Source organism: Tigriopus californicus, chromosome 7 (assembly GCF_007210705.1).
Source record: "Tigriopus californicus strain San Diego chromosome 7, Tcal_SD_v2.1, whole genome shotgun sequence".
In the NCBI taxonomy this organism is placed as follows: Eukaryota; Metazoa; Arthropoda; class Copepoda; order Harpacticoida; family Harpacticidae; genus Tigriopus; species Tigriopus californicus.
The window spans coordinates 12,811,319-12,830,845 of NC_081446.1; the positions used below are offsets into that span (position 1 = coordinate 12,811,319).

Genomic DNA, 19,527 nt, shown 5'->3' on the forward strand with positions numbered 1-19,527 from the left:
ATTCGTTCATGAGTATCGCAAAGAAGTTCGTATGGAAATCCAAGCTTCATTACCATGACTTCAACACTCTCAAAAGACGCAAAATCGTGGTTTTTTGAAACGGTCCCCACCGATTAACAAATGGCACGTGTCTGCGTCAAGAATCACGCTTTATTGTCTCAAGTCAGCACTTTTTTATCTTCCGTTGAGAACATCCTCAAGTTTTTGCGCAAAAAACGCCACAACAACAGGCCATTGACCATCTTTCGAGATATTTCATATTTTTCGTTCATTCATTCAAATCGTCTTCAAAATGGCCGACACCTCAATAGCTTAACATTGAAGGAGATGAATTGTTGGGGTTGATTTGAATATCACGTCTCATACGGTGAACATGTACCCTTTTTAGGACACAATTTCCACACGTTCGATCGTGTCTATTGTTTTCAAACAATTGTGATTTGTCAGTTGCCAACATGACAATGCCACCATAAAAACAAAAACAACAATCGAGGTATTCGAAAAACTGGCAATGTTGGTGTTGTTTTTCAGACGGTTTCATTTTTGATACGTAATGTAATTTGACTGATACAGGCACTCATCATCCATCCCATAATTCGAGAATGGAGCCATGAGATTGATTGAAAACCGCTTAAGATTTAATTGCTGGACTAATCAAGCTCATCATCATAGCCGGATTGCGGCTTTTTGATTGTAGCAGAAAAATATTCGAGATAATGGCGGTTTAAAATCGGCCCGACAGCGGCGCAGAAAAGCGTCAACTAGCTTAACGGTGTCATCATTATTGTCAGAGTGAGGAAGTCATTTGAAATTCAAACAGCCATTTACCATCTTCATTCAAGAATCACTCTTCGCCATCAAAAACGTTATTGTCCAACCATCAATGGCTAGATATGCGTGAAATTGTCACAATTGACAATTTTCCCCACTTCCGTTCCGAACCGAGATTCCTTTTTTTTCTCTACCTACACATCCGCTGTTCTCAAGTTATGGACCAAAAAGGTATGTTTACATCATCATAATGTGGTAACTTTTTCCTCCTTTGAATGGATGTTGGGTAGGCCCAAGCTTTTGGTGCGGAAGTCAGGTTGAGTGGGGGAAACTTTGAATGCTTTTGACACGTACAAGTGACACGTGTTTGATTGTTTTACCCACAGTGCACGGATTTCTGGGCTTCTTTTGTGCCCATGCGAATTTATGCGATTTGCTTCCGCACAGAATCTAAAGGAAGATGTGCATAATGGTTGCCTGACCTTTCGTGGAAAAAACGCATCTTTGTCCACGAAAACAAACAGAGTGGTGCCCTCAAAAACTTGGATGAGAGACTTGACGCGCTTAAGTTTCCATGATGGAATTTGGCACTCAATGCCGTTTCCGGATCAATCAAGCATATGCAAATTTCCTCGCTCAATGCCTCCATCTGTATAGCTTGGGGATGAAGAGCCAATATTGGTTAGCTTTTGATCCGTATTGAAACTAGTGTAAGCGAAAAATCTGTACTGCATGAACATAGAGCTGAAGCATAGAACAAGTGGCGAATGTTAATTAATATCAGAGATCCGGTTTGAAGTGTTGATAAAGTATCCAAAAAGTGATTTCTCATCTGGGAAATTGGATTCGAGTAGAATTTTGTCGTTGACACATACTTGGAGCAGCTCTTTGCACTACGATTTTTGATACTGAAAGCGAGAACATATGGAAGTATTGTTTCATGAACTAATTGATGAGTAAAAAAAAAAAAAGATATGTAAAGTTAATGCCAAATTATCATAGGAATGCGTTTTTTATTTAATTTTGGCAATTGTGGAACTACTGACAATCTTGAAATATATTTCACGAGATGCTTGCCTCATTTGTTCTTGGAGCAACGGGTTTGCATAAATCTTCTTGTAAGTTGGATGGCTATTTTTCAAGTACATGTTCTATTAATGTGTTCAAAATTTGTGATTAAAGAGGTGATTATGTCATGCACGAACAATATCTAGTACGAAAGGGAAAGAGCTGTTGGCTTCAACTTTATTATTCTCATTGTGACCTTTGTGGCCTTTGATCTGCACAAAAGCCTGCTCCGATCTTTGACTAGACTCATAACTTAGGAATGATATCAAGGCTAGAAAGACTCGTCAGAACCAACAAGAAAATGAACTCGGAGCTCTAAAGTTTCGGTGAAGAGTCAGGGAACCCTCATTTCCACTTTTGGACCCAATAACTGGAAAGTTATAACTGAAGATTGTCGACTCAAACTTATGAGTCAAGGTGACAGGTTTTGGGCCAAGTTTGTTTCAATGATGAAGGTTGTCAAAGTAACCGGCGCAGATGTAAACCAAAGGCCCAGTTTCATTAAACTTCAAAATGGCTGGAGTTTACTCCTGTGTCCCCTGATTAAGAGTTTGCAAAGGTGGACGAGATTAAAAAAAAAACGTCAATGTGATTTTGAACCAGCTGTTTTAGATCCACAAATTTTAAAAACTGTGTAAGGTGCAGTACTTCGAGTACCCAATTCCAATGGAATGGCGGACCTGATTCATTTTGAAAGTACATTTTAAATATGATAGTGACAGAGTGGTGCCAAGCGTTTCGAAGTTGGAGACGTGATAACTGTTGGTTGCCGTTGCTGGATTCCTTGGAACAAGTCGGTACGTTGTAGAGCAAAAGCAAGGTAATGGATATGGAATGTCATGTTTCTGGAATATTTCTGCCTATTTGCGTACATGATACTTGTCATTGTTGAACACGTTGGACAAATTCGAGTTGCCAAGATCCAATGTTTGGTGAGGCACCAAGGAAGCGAATGTATGTATGAATATGCAAAACCTTCCCGAAATTGGAAGGATGGTTTTGGCCAGAATTGAAGGATTTGTTGGTTTGCTGATTAATTGCCCACTTCCATTTGGGTCGAGACGACGTAGGTACGTAATGTTACACTGTACCAGAATTTTGCCGTTTTCGAATGCTCTCACGGAAGGACATAGAGGTCACGAAAAGAGATTAAATTGTAATGAGTCTGCCGATGTGGCCACATTTTGGTTTCAAATGGCATTGAAGATTCTTTTGTTCGAGAGCCCTCGTTATCAACTGCCTCTGAAACGTTTCTTTTCACTCATTTTTTCCCTTTGAAAGTTCCCCTCCCAAATGTCGACCAAAAGCTCAAGACAGCCAGTCCATCCAAAGACCATTTGAAATGAGAGCCAGCCTCTGAATAGTGTACCAAAAGCTCTCAACCAGAAAAAATATGTTAATGAAACATATCTCTGGCATCATTATGGTCATTTCAGTGGTGGGTATTCTGCTCAATATCTACTCCATTCAAACCATTCGATCTCACTTCAAACTGTGCCAAACCTTGATGGTTCTGGTTTTATTGGACTGTCTCATTTCGGCCCTGGCCTCCAGTGCCCTCCTCATCACGGCCTACTTACTGTTCCTCGACCTCAAATCGACCCTTCTGATCACTTGCGACTTGCTCTTCCTGGCCATGTTCATTCCAGAGGCCTTTGGAAGTACTGCCACCGCTTTGATCGCCCTAATTCGGACCCTGAAAATGAAACGAGCTCAAGTGAATGGGAGTCTAAGTGAGTGGACTCAAATCAAGATTGCTGGAATTGGATTGGGACTCGTAGTGGTACACTGCGCTACCTATTTGACGATCATTGGTTCTTGGGGGTGGCCAATTTCCACGATATCAGAGGTGTGTGCCAAATCCGTAGTGGAAGTCGTCAATAAGTATCAATTGATCTTGCTCATGCCCACCATTCCCATACCATCTGTTTTGGCTGTGGTTTTGGATATCTGCATCTGGAAGTATTCCAGACGAAAGATCCAAACGCTCCCAAGAGGAACGTCGACGCTAATGAGCATTGATCCTTCTGAACGAGTTCCAATTCAGGCCACATTGACTTCATCGGCGTTCACGTTAATCTACTTATTGATATCGATCCTCTCAATCCACAACCCGTGGCCTCAGGGCATCATTGCTAGCTCCAATTATGTCAACTTACTAAGAGTCGCTCAAGTAGCGTTCCGAGCGCCCGTGACCTTTCGACTGACCTTTGCGAACAAGGCTCGACAAGACCAGCCGATTCGGATATCCGAGGGATGAACCCGTCCATGAACAACGAAGAGAACGGGTAACACAATGCCGTGATCATCCTCTGATTTATGCACGTGAACCACACCAACGGGACACTCTTATAGTATAGTTGAAAATGAAATTATAATGGCATAACTGCTTTTCTGTTTTTTGTAACTAATTACGGTTCAGCCCAGGGTTATTGTCATTGAACGTGCATAGTTGATAAAGTAATTCAAATTTTTTAGTTATAAGATATATTTACATTGTCACATATGTGATAAGTGCTAGAGTACAATTTTTCAAATCACACTAAGATGATGGACGGATAAATTTTATACTGCACTTAAGCTCATTCTTGAATACTCTCAGAAAGTAAGTGACACAACGTTGTTTGCCTACGGGCACCACTGTCAGAAGGGACTTATCTTGTGGAAATAACCAAGAGAACAGGCTTTGTTCGTGGACACATTCTCTTAGCGTTCCAAAATCTAGAAGATCCTGGTTTTTCAAGTTTTGCCGAATTTGGTCGACCCTCTGGGCTTTCAAAGACGTCCACTTGACTTCCATTTCCATTTGAGATTGCCAATTTTCATCTTTCAAGCCAGGGAGCCACCGCCCGATGATTTATCACGTGAGAAATGGGTCTCAATATTTCCGGTCTCATCTTAAAATGCGAGGACGACCCTCGTTTTTTAGAGTGCCATATGGTAAAGAAATCAGAGGAAAAATGAAAAATATCTCCGACTGCTTTTATGTATTGATCTGCAGCTACCCGGTAAAAAAAGAGTTCATATTTCTCCTGTTTTGAGGGTGGAATTACGAGTAGTTCTTGGACAAAAAGCCTCCACTTCAATTTCATTATTGGTTGTTTTCAATCTTCTACTTGGCCACAAATCTTCGAGCATCCTACAACTTTCAACACAACGGTGTCTTGTGTGAACAAGAATGAATCTGTTTGAATTGTGCACGGGATTCCCGACGAATCGACTTCCTTGGAATTTTTCATAATATCTTCATAAGAGGAGAAACTTAGACCTTACAATTGTAGGCAAATTGTTTTATAACATTTAGTCGTTCCCAACTTATACTGCTAAAACTTCTCTAGCTGATCAAGAAGAGGCCATACATTCCAGTCATCTCTGAAGGGTTCTGTGGTTTCATATTTTTGTTTATCATCTCGAAGATTCCCTGGTAAAAAAAAACCGGAAAGCTCTTCTCGTAAAGATTCAGTGTGCCTCAATGCCTTCCACACTTTCATTCATAACTAAACGAGGAGTTCGTTTTCTAGCCATTAAGCAGGCAAACGCATCATGGATTGAATTAAAGTACAGGTATCATGATCAACTTTTCGCTCTGAATCTAGTTCTGGCGTGCTTGAACAAGAGTCCATTATCAATAATGGCTCTTTTCAAACTCGATTGATCCCAAGAGATTATTGGTCTCTTCCCTTCTCGTTTTTTGACGAGAAATAGTGATGATCATGACAATACATTCAAGCTATGCCAAGGACAACCTGAGATTCCTGACACTAATTGCTCATATCTAGAGGTACACTAAACGTTAGATTGGATAGGGAAATCATTGGACTTGCTTGCGACGACAATTGATGGCTAGAAAACAGTTCTCTCTCAAGGTGAAGAGACACGACAAAAAGGAGCAAAATTCATTTGAGGTAATGGCAGGTCTTTTTGCTCTGGCATTTCATTCAAGTCTCCCTGCAAAGAAAAGAAAAGAAAATATTTTCAAGTTCAAAAACCTACATCATTCATAGGAAATAATTGATTCTTATGAGCTCGATTTCAATCTTATTCCTATTAAGGTAAAGCAATGAATGAATGCCCCGTGGCTTCCATAACTTAAAAATGGTTGAGTTGACAAGTATCCATTCGGCAGGTTAGCATATTTAATCACTCTTTTTTGTACTTCGATATGGAATGAGCGACAGTCATTATTTAGTGCCTCAGAATCTATTCATGGAATTTCTTCTTCTTTTAAGCACAGGTCAACAAAAGGCGGGAAGATCCTTTGGCTAAGAACTTCCTCAATAACGAGGATGGGCTTTTATTCAAATTGACCTTCAACTTGAACATCTGACAGAGACGAACCTCCCGAGGAACTCCCGCCCTCGCTGTACTGCAGTGAAATTTGATTAATTTGAAAACAGCTTCAAATTTTGGACAACTCCCATCATTCCACATGGGGTTTGTTTTACCATACATAAATTGATTCCCAAATTTACTTCTGCGTCCTGTCACGGTCACAATAAAGCATGAGGATAGGCTCTAGACCCCAAAGGATCGTCATGGGTCTACCACTTAATAAATCATCTCATACCATCTTTTTCACTGAGGGTCTTTTTCTCGAGCTTTTTCTGGCAAGTTGACTGGAAACGCCAAGGAGGGAAATCAGTGTTTTATGACTCTATCCTGTTACTTTGTCGGCTAGAAGGATCTCCTTGCTCTAAAAACACGTTCGCCAACATTTATGAGCTCGGATTAGGAGGTGGGCGCCTTCTGGTTAGTTGCAGGAGAGCACATCATTCTCATCATTATCATCATCAGGACGACCGACCACCCCCATCACCACTAAGGCCATAAAACTTATGGTTGAACATCAACCCAAAGTTTGATTCGAAGGTCGTGAAACCTTGAGACAAAAGTCCGCTGTAAGTTAGTGTTTGAATGGTGTTAGCAGAATGCCAATGAGGCTCAATATCGACTATTGGAAGGTACACAGAGGATGAGCCGGATGTGATAGAGACATTTTTTTCGGGTGCGTATATTTGCTGAAACAATTCTGCACCCTTGGCTAATTATCCCGGCTTTTGTGGCTGTGTTCTGCGGAGCTTGGGAGTCTCATTGTAAAGAGCTTCCTTTACGATTGGGATGATGCTCAAGGACATTGTCGAGCTGACAGTAGGCAGATTGTTTGGTTGTCCATGTATCGTTGCAGTCAAGCAATGAATGAATCATGATGATAATAACGATCATCATCATCATAGCCATGATTTACTACACTAATCGAAGATTCAGTTTGGGAATGGCTATTCAATCTACTACGTTTTGTGCCATACCCGCCGGAAAAGTTCCCCTGAAACGTGCCATATTTATCCTTAAAAAGCCCCTAAATATACCACATTCACTCCTCATTTTGTATTAGAGGCAAAAAGGTAATGATTGGTCTTTCTTGCCAATCTGGTGATTTAGATGCCTCCGAGCCCTTTCAATTTAGAGGGTCAACCCCATTTCATGAATGATTTAATGCCCTCACATTGCAACGATATGGAAACGAGCAACACGTGGAGGATCTTGAGCATGCCAAAGCGCCTCGATCATCATCTTCATCTTCATCATCTCTTCTTCACTCCTCTGTCACATCCAAGATTAAGAGGGCAACGCGTACACACTACAACACTCTCTAACGCCATGTGATCGTGCGCAAGTATGCCCCCTTGCAACATGCATTCATTTCATGCCTCGTTTTCACAATGGAGCGCACTGTAGAGGCGTAAGAATCATGCAGACTCGAGGGGGGGGCTCTTGGAAGAGCAGTGAGCCCTCTACATGCACTCATTCACTCACTCACCGCTAGATCGATCCTCCGTGAGGAAGATTCCCTGGGCGGTTTTTCCCTACTTCTCGCTTCTGTCAGGGGCCTCTGACGGGTTTTGGCCGGGGAGTTCAAATATGTCGAAGGGAGAGGCGCGCATGCATGAATGGTGCCAAGATGACGAAGGCACATGTCCTCCCCCCCATATCCCCCCCCCAATGATTTTTACACCCCCTGCAACCAAGAAACTCTTTTGCGCCACTACCACCACGACCACCGCCAACCATAACAACATCAGCATCGCCATCAGCATGAATATGGCGACGAAGTCTAGAATGGTGAGCGTGCGACGGACGCATGGACTGTTTGTGTTTGGATTCTGTACGCATGTCCGTAGTTGCTGTTGTTATTGGTGGTGGTGGTTATGACCTTGGCAGCTCAAGACAGTGGGAACCAACCATGAATTGCGAACCACCAACCAACGAACCAACCAACCCGAGGCAACGCTGGCAACGGGCGTCAAGAGGGATGAGATCTCTTCTCTTGGTGTTGGATGGAACTTTGGTCTTGAATCCATGTTGCCAGAAGAGTCATTTGTACTTGTGGAGTGGAGATAGGTGGTTGTTGTTTATCAGTTCTTAGCAAGCACGCAGGGATCACCCCAGGGAGGAGGAGACTTTACCACGGATACATTGGCTCACCCCCTCAAACACTTGGAGATTGACCGGCACCGGTAAGTCAGTGGTAGCACTAAAAGTAGTTGAGTTTAGTGGTCTTGGTTAGGTTTGACTGGATCCAGTTTTGATCCAGCTTTGGTGCTTCTTGTGAAGTTCCTCTGAAGTTTCCATAAGACTTGTGGAGAGAAGAACCGGGGATTTTAAAGCCTCTTTGAAGATGGTTGGCATGCTTTATCCTATTAGATGACCTGAACACTCGCATGCAAATCTGAGCTCCAAACTGGATTGCCTGATTTGTTGGAGTTGGATTTCAATCCCTTGGAAGTACAATGAGCGAAATGTGGGTAGACAGTAATCAATCAAGACCAAGACACATGCCGTCAGTAGGGTTTCATCTGGAAAATTGGAAATGTTCTGGCTTTTGTGACAGCTCCCATCATTTCGAAGGCCATGAAACCCACGCATAGCGTACTTTTGTGCAACAAGTCATTCATTTCCGAGGTTTCACAATTTGCGTACAACTCCACCAAAAAACCAGAGCACAATGTGAAGTGTTCTGATTTTGCCTTCGATAAGGCGTTCTACCTTCTGGGTGGTGGCATTATTTTTGTCCACAGGCACTCATTCTCCATTCTCTAAGCGGAGGATGAAGCAATAGTCAAATGCCATTATACTGTACACAAGCGTAATTAAGCACTCATCTCCTCCTACTCAAGATTGGCGGTTACGGGGGACGCTCCTTTTGATACGGAGATTTATTTCCAGCTCGTGACATTCCAGATTAATCACACTCAATCCGCAATGCCATTTGTCAAAGCAGACTTGGGTCGGTTCGTTTTGACTGGGTCGGGGACATCCCTGGTGGATGAAACCATGACCTCAAAATGACCCCTCTCGTCCCTGAACAAAGACGGGACTCTGCGGGCGTTTCGACGTCAAAGACCCATCCTTGAGTCCTCTTCATCAATTTGCATATCCGACTAGGATCAACATAACGCTGTAATGAGCACTGAGCATTGAGCAAGGAACGAACCCCCACTGTCTCGCAATATGCATTTACTAAAACAATTGCTTTAAGGCGAACCTTTGTGGCTTTTAGCGGGGTAAACCAGCAATGACACAACCCAGGACCGGAACCGTTCCCACCTTCTCTTTTTGATAGTTCCTTATTCGAGCATCTTCCCATATCCTGATCATTAAGAGTTACAAAGGCCAACCTTGCGTGCTCCGGGGTACGAACCCGGGGCCAGAAGAAGCCTATTTGATGATGTCAATCCAAGTCGTTTTAGCAGAGGCCACCAGCGTCCATTAATCTTGATGAGTTAAGAGCCATTTTCCTGCTCTTTCGCTCTTCAAACTCGCGCTTCTTTTTTGAGTGGTGGGGGAAGGTTGGAGACCACCCAATGATGATAAACCCCTCGAATATTTATGACTTCATGATGATTACCATATTGGCGACGAACGTGCAGACATTCGTAAAAAGACGTCCTCATTTATTCCAAGTTTCAAAGGCAAAACAACAAAAGAAAACGTTCGTGATTCTCTCTGAAGGTGAACGTAAACTTATCAGCCAGTCGTCAATCTGTTACTCTGTTTTCTGGCCATGGCCTCAAGTTCATAACAAAGCTCCACACTTCTAAAGTGCTGACCGTGGTGCATTCTTCGAAATGTTCAATATCTCAACATAAAAAATGGCCGCATCACGACCTCATTAATGAAAAATTTCGCCTTACAAAGAGCAACCAAGGCCTTAGAGCCATGGACGCAAACCCGTGCAAAGACATGTTTTTCATACTTGCCAACTAATTAGGCCCATTTTCATAACTGTCATACACTTCGGTCTCCTTGGCCAAAAAGAGCGCTTTAAGCGGTTGAAGGAAAGTTGAATGAATCTTGTGGCCTGATAACATTCCCGTCATATGGTTGTCCAATTTCGACGCTACCAGATAAATTTTTTGAGACTCATGGAGCAAATATCCAATTGGTCGCGGATTGTCCAAAGATCTCCCTTAGCTTTTGATCTTGACACGAGTAAAGCAATTTGTAATTAAATACGAGATCTCCAATTGACAGACACTAACTTCCTTGTTCAGGAAATTGGACAAAGATCAACACACAATGTTAAGTCGACTCACGATTCAAATACGATGAAGATGCAACTGGAGTCAGTTCAGTAGGAGGATGAGTGTGCAAAAAGAACCCTCGCGCATCTTTTCACGACCGATACGAGGACTAATAATCCCTTCTCAAGACACCCTGGGAATGAAAACAATCGTTTCTTCTTGTTACAAGAAAAGCGAAGCGAGGGTTCCCACCAATTGTCATGAACTGGTTGTCTACCTAATACTGTATTTACACCACAAGAAGGTGCACATAGTACTGTATAACTGCGAGCGAGTACTCTTCTTCTATGTTGGATTCCGCCTCTTCCTTCAATCGGAAGATGGTTGGAAGCATGAGGAAGACAATCATCAGGATCATACACACAACCCAGAGGAGCGTCTTCGTACTTCGATTGGAGTAGTTGCAAATGACAGGAAATTCGCAAAAGGTCAATCACAAACTTGGGGGTCTCAAAAGAAACTCCCCTTTCCTCGCTCTATCGACCAAAATCTAAACTTATATAAGTAAGAGGGTGATGATTGGCGTTATGGGCGTGTTCTCGTGACTTTTGAACCCGGTCCGGAAGAGCTTGATGAGGTTTTTGCCACTTCTGCTCCTTCTCAAATAACTTTTGACAATAGGGAATTTCCCAAAGTTTCAAACTTAGGCGGGGTTTCAAATTGTTCGAGAACTTGCTTTTACGATCTCATAAAAAAGGCCTGGTTGTCTCTTTTTCACTGTCAGGGGGTGAAAGGAACACGACTCCAAGTAAAGCTCAATGGGTGTGCTCTATCAATCCATCGTTTCATCATGAGCATCCTCGAAATCCCGGAAGAACAAAAGAAAGATTTCTCACGCCCACAAATGTCATTGCAAACCGGGAATGGTGCACAATGGTTCGACTCCGGGTCACCCATCTCATTTCGGGAGCACTCTTTTCGTAAAAGCCCAAAGCCATTACATTACGCACAGAAAGTGCCTACAGAAGTAAAGAAGTGCCAACCGACAACAGTAAGGAGAAGCTGAAAAGTCCCTGAAGGAAACGAGTCTTCAGGAAACCGAATTACGACAACCAAACGACATGAGACACGATCAGGTCTGGGCTCATTGAGTGGTTTGAGGTGGAGATATGTCTCTCTTCTGGATGTAAACACTCATTCACTTCGGATGTAGAGTACAAAGTAGAGCTTGAGGACGCAACTAAGTAGTTCGATACAGCATATGGTGTCATTCACATCATCAGGATGGAAGGAATTTCTTCCACTTTCAATTGGTGACGCCGCATCAGAACGTCGGGATAAATCAAGGCTATGTGGCCAGAAAACTGCTAGGGACCCTTGAGTCTCAACTGACGACAAATGATGCCAAGAGTCACTCACTTGCTAACGAGATCGGTCCCACCAGCATTGTTCAAGGCGCCAAATTGGCTGGGGTAAATGAATTGGCTTTTAATCGAGGCATGGCTCTTTTGGGACTCAAAAACTATCCTTACATTCAGTCTGAGAAGACTGGCTCCTCGAATTAGCCCTCTGCCCGATGATGCGTTCTCAAATTATGTTCATTTGTTTATAGGAGCTTTGACCACAAAGCATCCGCCAAGAGAAACGCTAGGAGCAAATCAGGCACAACAGCTTTTAGAGGGAAGAGGCGACAGCTGAAAGGCTGTCTAAGTCAGGAGACACACTGTGAAATTGGTTGCCGATTAAGCTACAGTAGAAAACTGCTATAAACCAGTTTTAATTTTTCTGTCCTTTAGTTTCAATGATTTGCCTTCAACTGTGAACGAAAGCAGAAAAAAAAACAATGCAGATTTCCTTCTGACCATATGCTGATCGAATTATGCGTTGTCCTTGCCAAGTCAGCCAACGCTACCCTGGCCAGAGCTAATATAAGTCTTCACATGTTACTGCCATGTCATATGGGGTAAACTGAAATACGTAACATGATCTAAAATGGTCTCCCAAAAAGTGATTTGCCACGGAATTTCAAGTCAACCAACATCTGACTTGTCAACATGCGGGCTCTAATGATTCAGCTCTATGAGCATGGATCTCTTCCTGATCATGGAAACTGGGGAATATAGAGCGCCGTTTTCCTCTTCCTTTTCCCGGCCTCGTGGTGTTGGTAGTGAACCCTATTTGCTGAACTGAATGGAGTCGAATCTTGAATCTCCAATCTTCATGGGAAGATGAGACAGAGAAATGAAATATGACTTGCTTGCTCCCCTTCTTTCAAGTTCGTTGCTCGCTCGACCAAAAACCCTTTGTCGAACCTGAGATGGTTGGTGGAACTCAAGGCTCCGGCCTGACTTGAGTTCTTTTTAATAGAGCAATGCCAAAAATGCCGAATAATATCTGCTCTTGGGTGCAATTCATTTTCCACTCGAAAAGACATAACTCAAGCAAGAAAAATACCAGAATGTCTCACTTAGGTCTTTTTTCAGACACATGTTCACAGTGTGATTTCGAGGAAACTTTTTCGAGTTGCCTCTGGTTTCCAGAGATCTCGTGGTAGTAAGATCAAGGAAGACTTTCAAGCCGGAATGAAGATGGCGAGATAATGACGGGCATTCAAGTACAATCTAATAAAAAAATTATTGTCAAGCCACGCAAATGGAAGCTGATCTTGGTCTGGTGGGGACAGCGCCATTATTGCCCTCAATCATTATGAGGCTCTTGCGCTGAGACGCATGCTTTGTCACCTTTTAAGTGCTACGTGCGACTCCTCGCGGGCATTCTTCTTACCTTTATAGAATAACGATGCGTGTCCTCTCCTTCTTTGGTTAGACAGGTAAATAGTTAATTTAGGAGTCATGAAACCAAAATTAGATTGAGCCTCTGGCAATGTGGTTTGGGTATCGAGAGGAAGAGACTCGATCGAGACGCAGAAAACGATTTGCTGTGAGAAATGGGGAGGAGTTTGTTGTTGAATGTACTTCAAGATTGGATCCATCCAGTTTTCATTGTATATTTTAGAGGTAAGGTATACTAGATGGAATGGTAATTCTGGAAGATAGGACCCCAGTTTGGATCATTGTAAGCCTATGAGAGCCATTTCAACAATGAAATTGACTTGGTTTGATTGAAAAGACCCAATTTTAATGAGTTGTTTGTAAACGAAACTCAAGCGAGGTTCAATCAATTCTAGTGCGTAATGAGGACAATTACAGTTCTAGATAGAAGTGAAAAATCACCGGTTGCACCGGTAATGGTTGGATGATTTGTCTCGATCGGAGAATCAAGTTTGATGTTGGAGATGCCTTCATCAACCATTGTAAAGAAATGTGGCAATGAAATGGATTGGAATTGAGAGGGAAATCTTCGTGCAATTTGAGTTGGTCGAAAGTTGTTGCTCCAAGTTCTTGATCGGAGCTTCATTTGTTAATGCCATACATATGTGCATTTCCATTACTTTGGAAGTACGAGTACCATGATGAATGGATTTCGATTGGGATTGATGATGGGAATCATCGGTGTTATCTTGAATGGATTAGATCATCGGATTGATTCAGATCCGTCACATTTTGGCAGCAAAACGATTTGGAGCGCGCATTGTTACATCCGTGATCACCAAGACAGGATCTACACAATACATGCCAAGTTTGCAGGTCGTACATCACACTTGCTACGTACTTTTGCATGAGTTTCAGATGTTTCATTTCCGCTTTTGAACGTGATTTCGTGCCACAAAAAGAGCGTTTTTCCAACCAAATTCCGAGTAATTATTCCGTCCGTCTCTAAGTGTTAAACCGGATGGATGGTGGTCTTTTTCTGAATGAACGATTACTGTGTACAAATTTACACCTCAAACGCGTGACATTTGGATGAATTTAGGACATCCATTACTTCCATTACCTCTCTTGACACCCTCTGCAAACATACTAAAACAACACTCGGTCGTGTGTGCCAAACATATTCATATTTTGGTCGTGTCATGCTGGCATGAATAAGTAAATCACAATTCAACGTAAAAACAACAAAAATAGGCATTGGAACGATGGACATGTCATTTTTCAAAAGGTGAAACAACAAACCTTGACGATTTTTTGTTCGGCGTCTAGAACTCACGACTGGCGGTTTCGGAAGTAACCATCTGTCACGATAGAAATCATTACATATATTTCCTGATTGGAATCTAAGCAGCCATTTCAAAATCTTCACCCTGAGAACCCTGAATTTTCTAGGTCAGTCAGAAGGTAAAAAAAAAACCTCAATGCTTTCTTGTACTTTTCGTAGCCACATTTTTTCTATTTTCTCATATTTGATGGGAGGATGCGTGGATGCATTCAAGAACGCTCAAAATTTGTTTAACATTCAACCCACGATCCTTCTCGTAGAAGGGCAGTGCAGCGGCGCAAAATGTACGTTATCGCACCATTGTCTTGGCTCATCCTTGAATTGATGATGGTTTCGCTTTGGCAAAAATGCTTGTTGCTCTCGCTGACAGCTAACAGACGATCAACCCAGTCTCTAACAATTTTTTGGGCTTCATCATTATTGAGTGCTCACAATATCCTTCATCAAGCCATTCATCCAAGGAAGGTTTCAAGATACATCTTCCTGTGCTGCACTTCATCCCAACGTAGTCCTTGATTTCAATATTTCGAGCCACTCTTTTCGAGGCGTGATCACTGCTAAAAGAAGATGATCGAACTTGGGGAGCAAATTGTTGATTGCAATCGGATGTGCAGGGATTGCACCTCGATTCAATTGTCGCTACACATGCGGATGAGAGGGATTCAATTTGAGATTTTCATCTTCCTCTTTTGCAGATATCGGTAATCCACTTCCACAATGAGGATCTTCCTCGCATTGACGGTGGCCACCGCGTTGTTGGCCACCGGCTCAGATGCCACTTTTGGCGGGAAGAAAGGCGGACGAGGAGGCGGGGGCAAGGGCAAAGGCAAAGGCAACTCTGGAGGTGGCGGATATGGAGCTCCATCCAGTGGCTATGGAGTGCCGCAAGGTCGACCCCTAGGGGGTGGTGGGGGTGGCTCTGGTTATGGAGCCCCTCAAACTCAAAGTGGATATGGTGCTCCTCAGACCCAAAGTGGATATGGAGCACCTCAGACCCAAAGTGGATATGGAGCACCTCAGACCCAAAGTGGATATGGAGCACCTCAGACCCAAAGTGGATATGGAGCACCTTCAAAGCCCTCTTACAATGCACCAAAACCTTCGTATAATGGAGGCGGAGGACGCGGGAAAGGAAAAGGCAAGGGAAAGGGCAAGGGCGGAGGTGGCTTTGACTTAAGTGGCATTATTAGAAAGAAAGTCAACTTCAAGCGGGGCATCATTGACGCCATCGTTGGGTTCAAAAGACAAAAACTCGAATTTCTGAAAAGTATTAAAGGAGGATTTGGCGGAGGAAGCGGTGGTGGTGGCAGCGGCTACGGTGCACCCAGCAGACCTTCTTATGGTGCCCCAAATGGTGGTAGAGGGAAGGGTAAAGGCAAGGGTAAAGGGCGAGGTCACGGTCGTGGACGAGGCAAAGGGAAGGGCAAAGGAAATGGCGGTGGGCGTGGACGTGGAAAAGGAAAAGGAAAAGGACGAGGAAAAGGCAAAGGCAAAGGACGTGGAAAGGGAAACAATAGCGGATACGGAGCTCCCTCTACTGGATATGGCGTGCCACAGGGTCGCCCAATTGGAGGAGGTGGAACTGGTTCAAGCTATGGTGCTCCCTCAAGTGGTTATGGCGCTCCTCAAGGTCGACCAATTGGAGGAGGTGGTTCTGGTTCCAGCTATGGTGCTCCCTCAAGTGGTTATGGCGCCCCTCAAGGTCGACCAATTGGAGGAAACTCAGGATATGGCGCACCAGCCACTGGAACTGGATATAATGCCCCATCCGGTGGAGGCGGTGGTGGTGGTGGCAGTGGATATAGGGCACCATCTGGTGGTGGAGGCGGAGGCAGCGGCTATCAAGCTCCTAATAACGGCGGTGGAACTGGATACACTCCTCCAAGTTCTGGTCAAAACCATGGTGGAAGCGGAGGACAAAGCCATCAAGGCAATTCTGGAGGCGGAGGACAAAGCTACGGAGGTGGTCAAGGAAACAATGGAGGAAGAGGACAAGGCCATGGCGCTGGTCAAGGGGGCTCGGTGGGCGGAGGACAAAGCTACGGAGGTGGTCAAGGAAACAGTGGAGGGGGAGGACAAAGCTATGGTGGAGGATCTGGACAAACAGGCGGTTTTTCAAGTGGAGGTCAATCCAGTTATGGTGGAGGATCAAGTGGGGGTCAATCTAGTTATGGTGGAGGATCAAGTGGTGGTCAATCAAGTTATGGAGGAGGTTCCAGCAATGGCCAATCTAATTACGGAGGTGGGTCAAGCCAGTCATTCAGAGGATCTAATGGCGGACAGTCAAGTTATGGAGGAGGATCGGTGCAATCATTTGGCGGATCAACCAGTGGTCAGTCCACATATGGAGGAGGCCAAACTTCGTCTGGGCAATCCAATTATGGAAGCTCTGGTAGTTCACTCGCCGTCCCTGTGTCCTCAAGCTATGGAACATCGTCTGGGTCATCTGGCTTTCAGCAACCCACTTTAAGTGGCGGCTTCCAAGCATCAACTGGTGGAGTGCAATCTGCTTCAAATGGATATTCTTCTGGTTCTTCTGGCAACTCAGGTGGCTTCCAAGCATCAACTGGTGGAGTGCAATCTGCTTCAAATGGATATTCTTCTGGTTCTTCTGGCAACTCAGGTGGCTTCCAAGCCTCATCAGGATATTCCTCAGGCTCAAGCTCCGGTAACAGCAATAGTTTCCAAGCCTCCTCTGGGTATTCCTCAGTCTCAAATTCAGGAAACTTGGGTGGTTCTCAAGCCTCCTCTGGGTATTCTGCAGCATCGAACACAGGAACCTCGGGTGGGTTCCAAGCGTCCTCAGGTTATTCGGCGGGCTCAAACTCTGGTAACGCTGGTAGTTTTCAAGCTGCTTCAGGCTACACATCACCCTCAAGCTCCACTAACAATGGAGGATTTCAAGCCTCATCCAGCTACTCTGCAGGTTCAGGGTCCGGAAGCAACTCAGTGGGCGCCCAATCATCAACGGGTTACTCATCTGGTTCTAACTCTGGCGCGTCAATATCTTCCTTTGCCCGAGCCCCCGCTGCCACTTCGTTCTCTAACTCGGGAGGAGCTTCTAATTCATATTCCTCTGGATCCTCGCCTGGTGGCAACTTTAACTCAGCTGGGGGATCAAGCAGTTTTAACTCTGGAAGCCAATCCATTGCCTCAGCACCTGCCAGCAGCTCTTATGGGGCAGCAACTTCCACCAATTTCCAACCGTCACCAACTGCCTCAAACACCATTTCCAATAATGTTGGCAATACCGTAATTCAACAAGTTGCCGCTCCAGCTCTCCAACAATCCTCTGGGGCTGCCAACTCTTATTCCGCAGGATCTCAAGCCACAAGAAATGCAGTTCAGAATTCCAACTCTTATTCAGCTGGATCACAAGGAACAACAAACGCAGTCAAGAATGCCAACTCTTATTCTGCTGGATCACAAGGAACAACAAATGCAGTTCAGAACTCCAATTCATATTCCGCTGGATCGCAGGGATCAACAAACGCAGTTCAGAATACGAATTCTATCTCAACTGGGTCGCAAGGAGCATCAAATGCCGTTCAGAACTCCAATTCGTACTCAGCTGGATCGCAAGGAACAACTAATGCCGTTCAGAACACCAACTCTTATTCAGCTGGATCCCAGGGAACTGCATCCGCTTCTACTGGATCTACCGCCAATTCCAATGCCGGTAACACGAACGCCATCAATTCTTCTGCTGGCAGCTCTGTTCAGGCCAACAACAGCGGCTCAACGGCGAGCGTCAATGCCGAGCCCGCTCAATCTGCTCCAGATGGTTATGGCTTTCCCATTGGTGATGTCATTTCGGATTCGGGTTCCACTTCAGCAGCAGGATCTTCCACGGCAGCCCAAACTGGACAACCTTCGAGTTCTCAGGGCTCGGGCTCAACTGTGCTCATTAGCGCCAATCCTGGATCCACTGGTTCTGGAGAATCTGAATCTGCCACCGCTTCTGCACCTTCCTACTCCGGTTAAGCGCATCAGTATTCCACTTTTCTATCCAAAGATTGTCATTCTTCTAATTCCAAGGAACTCTTTCCCATTTTATGCTCTAGTCTGAATCCAAAGACATTCAAAGAAAAGGTCCTCATCATAGTGAAAGATCAAGCCCCCCTTTGCTCAAACCCCCCTTCTTTGCCATTTCTATAGACTTTTGATCCGAAGCTCTCAAAGTTAGGCAGGCCTCATCTTGAACTTTAAAAAAGAGGTCATGATAGGACCTTCTTCTTCATTTGGCACGACTCGCTTCCCCTCTAATCTCATTTGGACCAACCTTTGTCGTTCAGAGTTCTAGTCAGTGTTTTGTTCCTTCAAAGAAAACCAGTTGCCGCTTTCATCTGTCATTGGAAGCGCAGACTGCGCATTTCGACTTGCTTTGATGAAGGAACTTAAACGGAAGTATCATTTCGCCTCTCCTTCAAATTGCACATCCCTTCAATCATATCAAATCCGTATTTATTCTCCTCAAGACTTAAAAGGGTGCTACGAATGAAATTTATCTGGGCATTCTCCGTCAGTTTTGTCCCACCTTGATCAAGCTTCTCTCGCCGATATTTTGCCTAGAGAAGCTTGAATGAGATGCTTTTGGAACAATTATATTTTCTATGAGTTCAAAGCCTATTATAGTCAGTGTTGAGTATGTTTGAATTCCATGTTTGAGTCCAACATCGTATTCATATATTTTATAAGACAATATCATTGAACAACAGGAATTAAATGATAATGAATAAACTTTGATGAAAAACAAGATCGACTGTTTCCTTCCTACTTTGGCTGTCTAAATCAAGGCCACATTAGATTGGTTTCAATGTGGGTGATCGAAAAAGAATTGAATTTCCCCCTGGCCTCAAAAAGACGAAAATATAAGTTCATAATTGGCACTTAGCAATCTTTCCGGAAAGAGATTTCTTTGTTACGGAGGAGATTCTTCAACCATTGGCTTTGTTCGTTCAACCTAAGAAGACAAATCCAGGTTTCTGATTGGTAACATCGATTCATTGTCTCTTCTTATTTCTTGAAGATATGTTTGCAGACCTACGAG

The 19,527-nt window shown here is 43.9% G+C and overlaps 1 protein-coding gene across 2 annotated transcripts; it reads left to right on the forward strand.

Moving 5' to 3' along the window:
- Positions 1–8,228: 8,228 nt before the first annotated feature.
- Positions 8,229–19,223, forward strand: LOC131883725 (uncharacterized transmembrane protein DDB_G0289901-like). 2 transcript variants are annotated; one of them, XM_059231259.1, is made up of 3 exons: positions 8,229–8,354; positions 15,173–17,025; positions 17,101–19,223. In XM_059231259.1, exons 2-3 carry the CDS (start codon positions 15,195–15,197, stop codon positions 18,459–18,461), a joined length of 3,192 nt encoding a protein of 1,063 aa, XP_059087242.1. In that variant the 5' UTR covers positions 8,229–8,354; positions 15,173–15,194; the 3' UTR covers positions 18,462–19,223. The 2 variants fall into 2 exon arrangements, with proteins under 2 accessions (XP_059087242.1, XP_059087241.1); XM_059231258.1 differs by lacking the exon at positions 8,229–8,354 and adding an exon at positions 13,239–13,378.
- Positions 19,224–19,527: the final 304 nt, after the last annotated feature.

Bases quoted from the DNA above. Each gene is read 5' to 3' on its own strand.
- LOC131883725 (XM_059231259.1), top strand. From the start codon at position 15,195: ATGAGGATCTTCCTCGCATTGACGGTGGCCACCGCGTTGTTGGCCACC. The intron at 17,026-17,100 runs GTGGCTTCCAAG...CTGGCAACTCAG, and splicing joins TGGTTCTTCTGGCAACTCAG to GTGGCTTCCAAGCCTCATCA.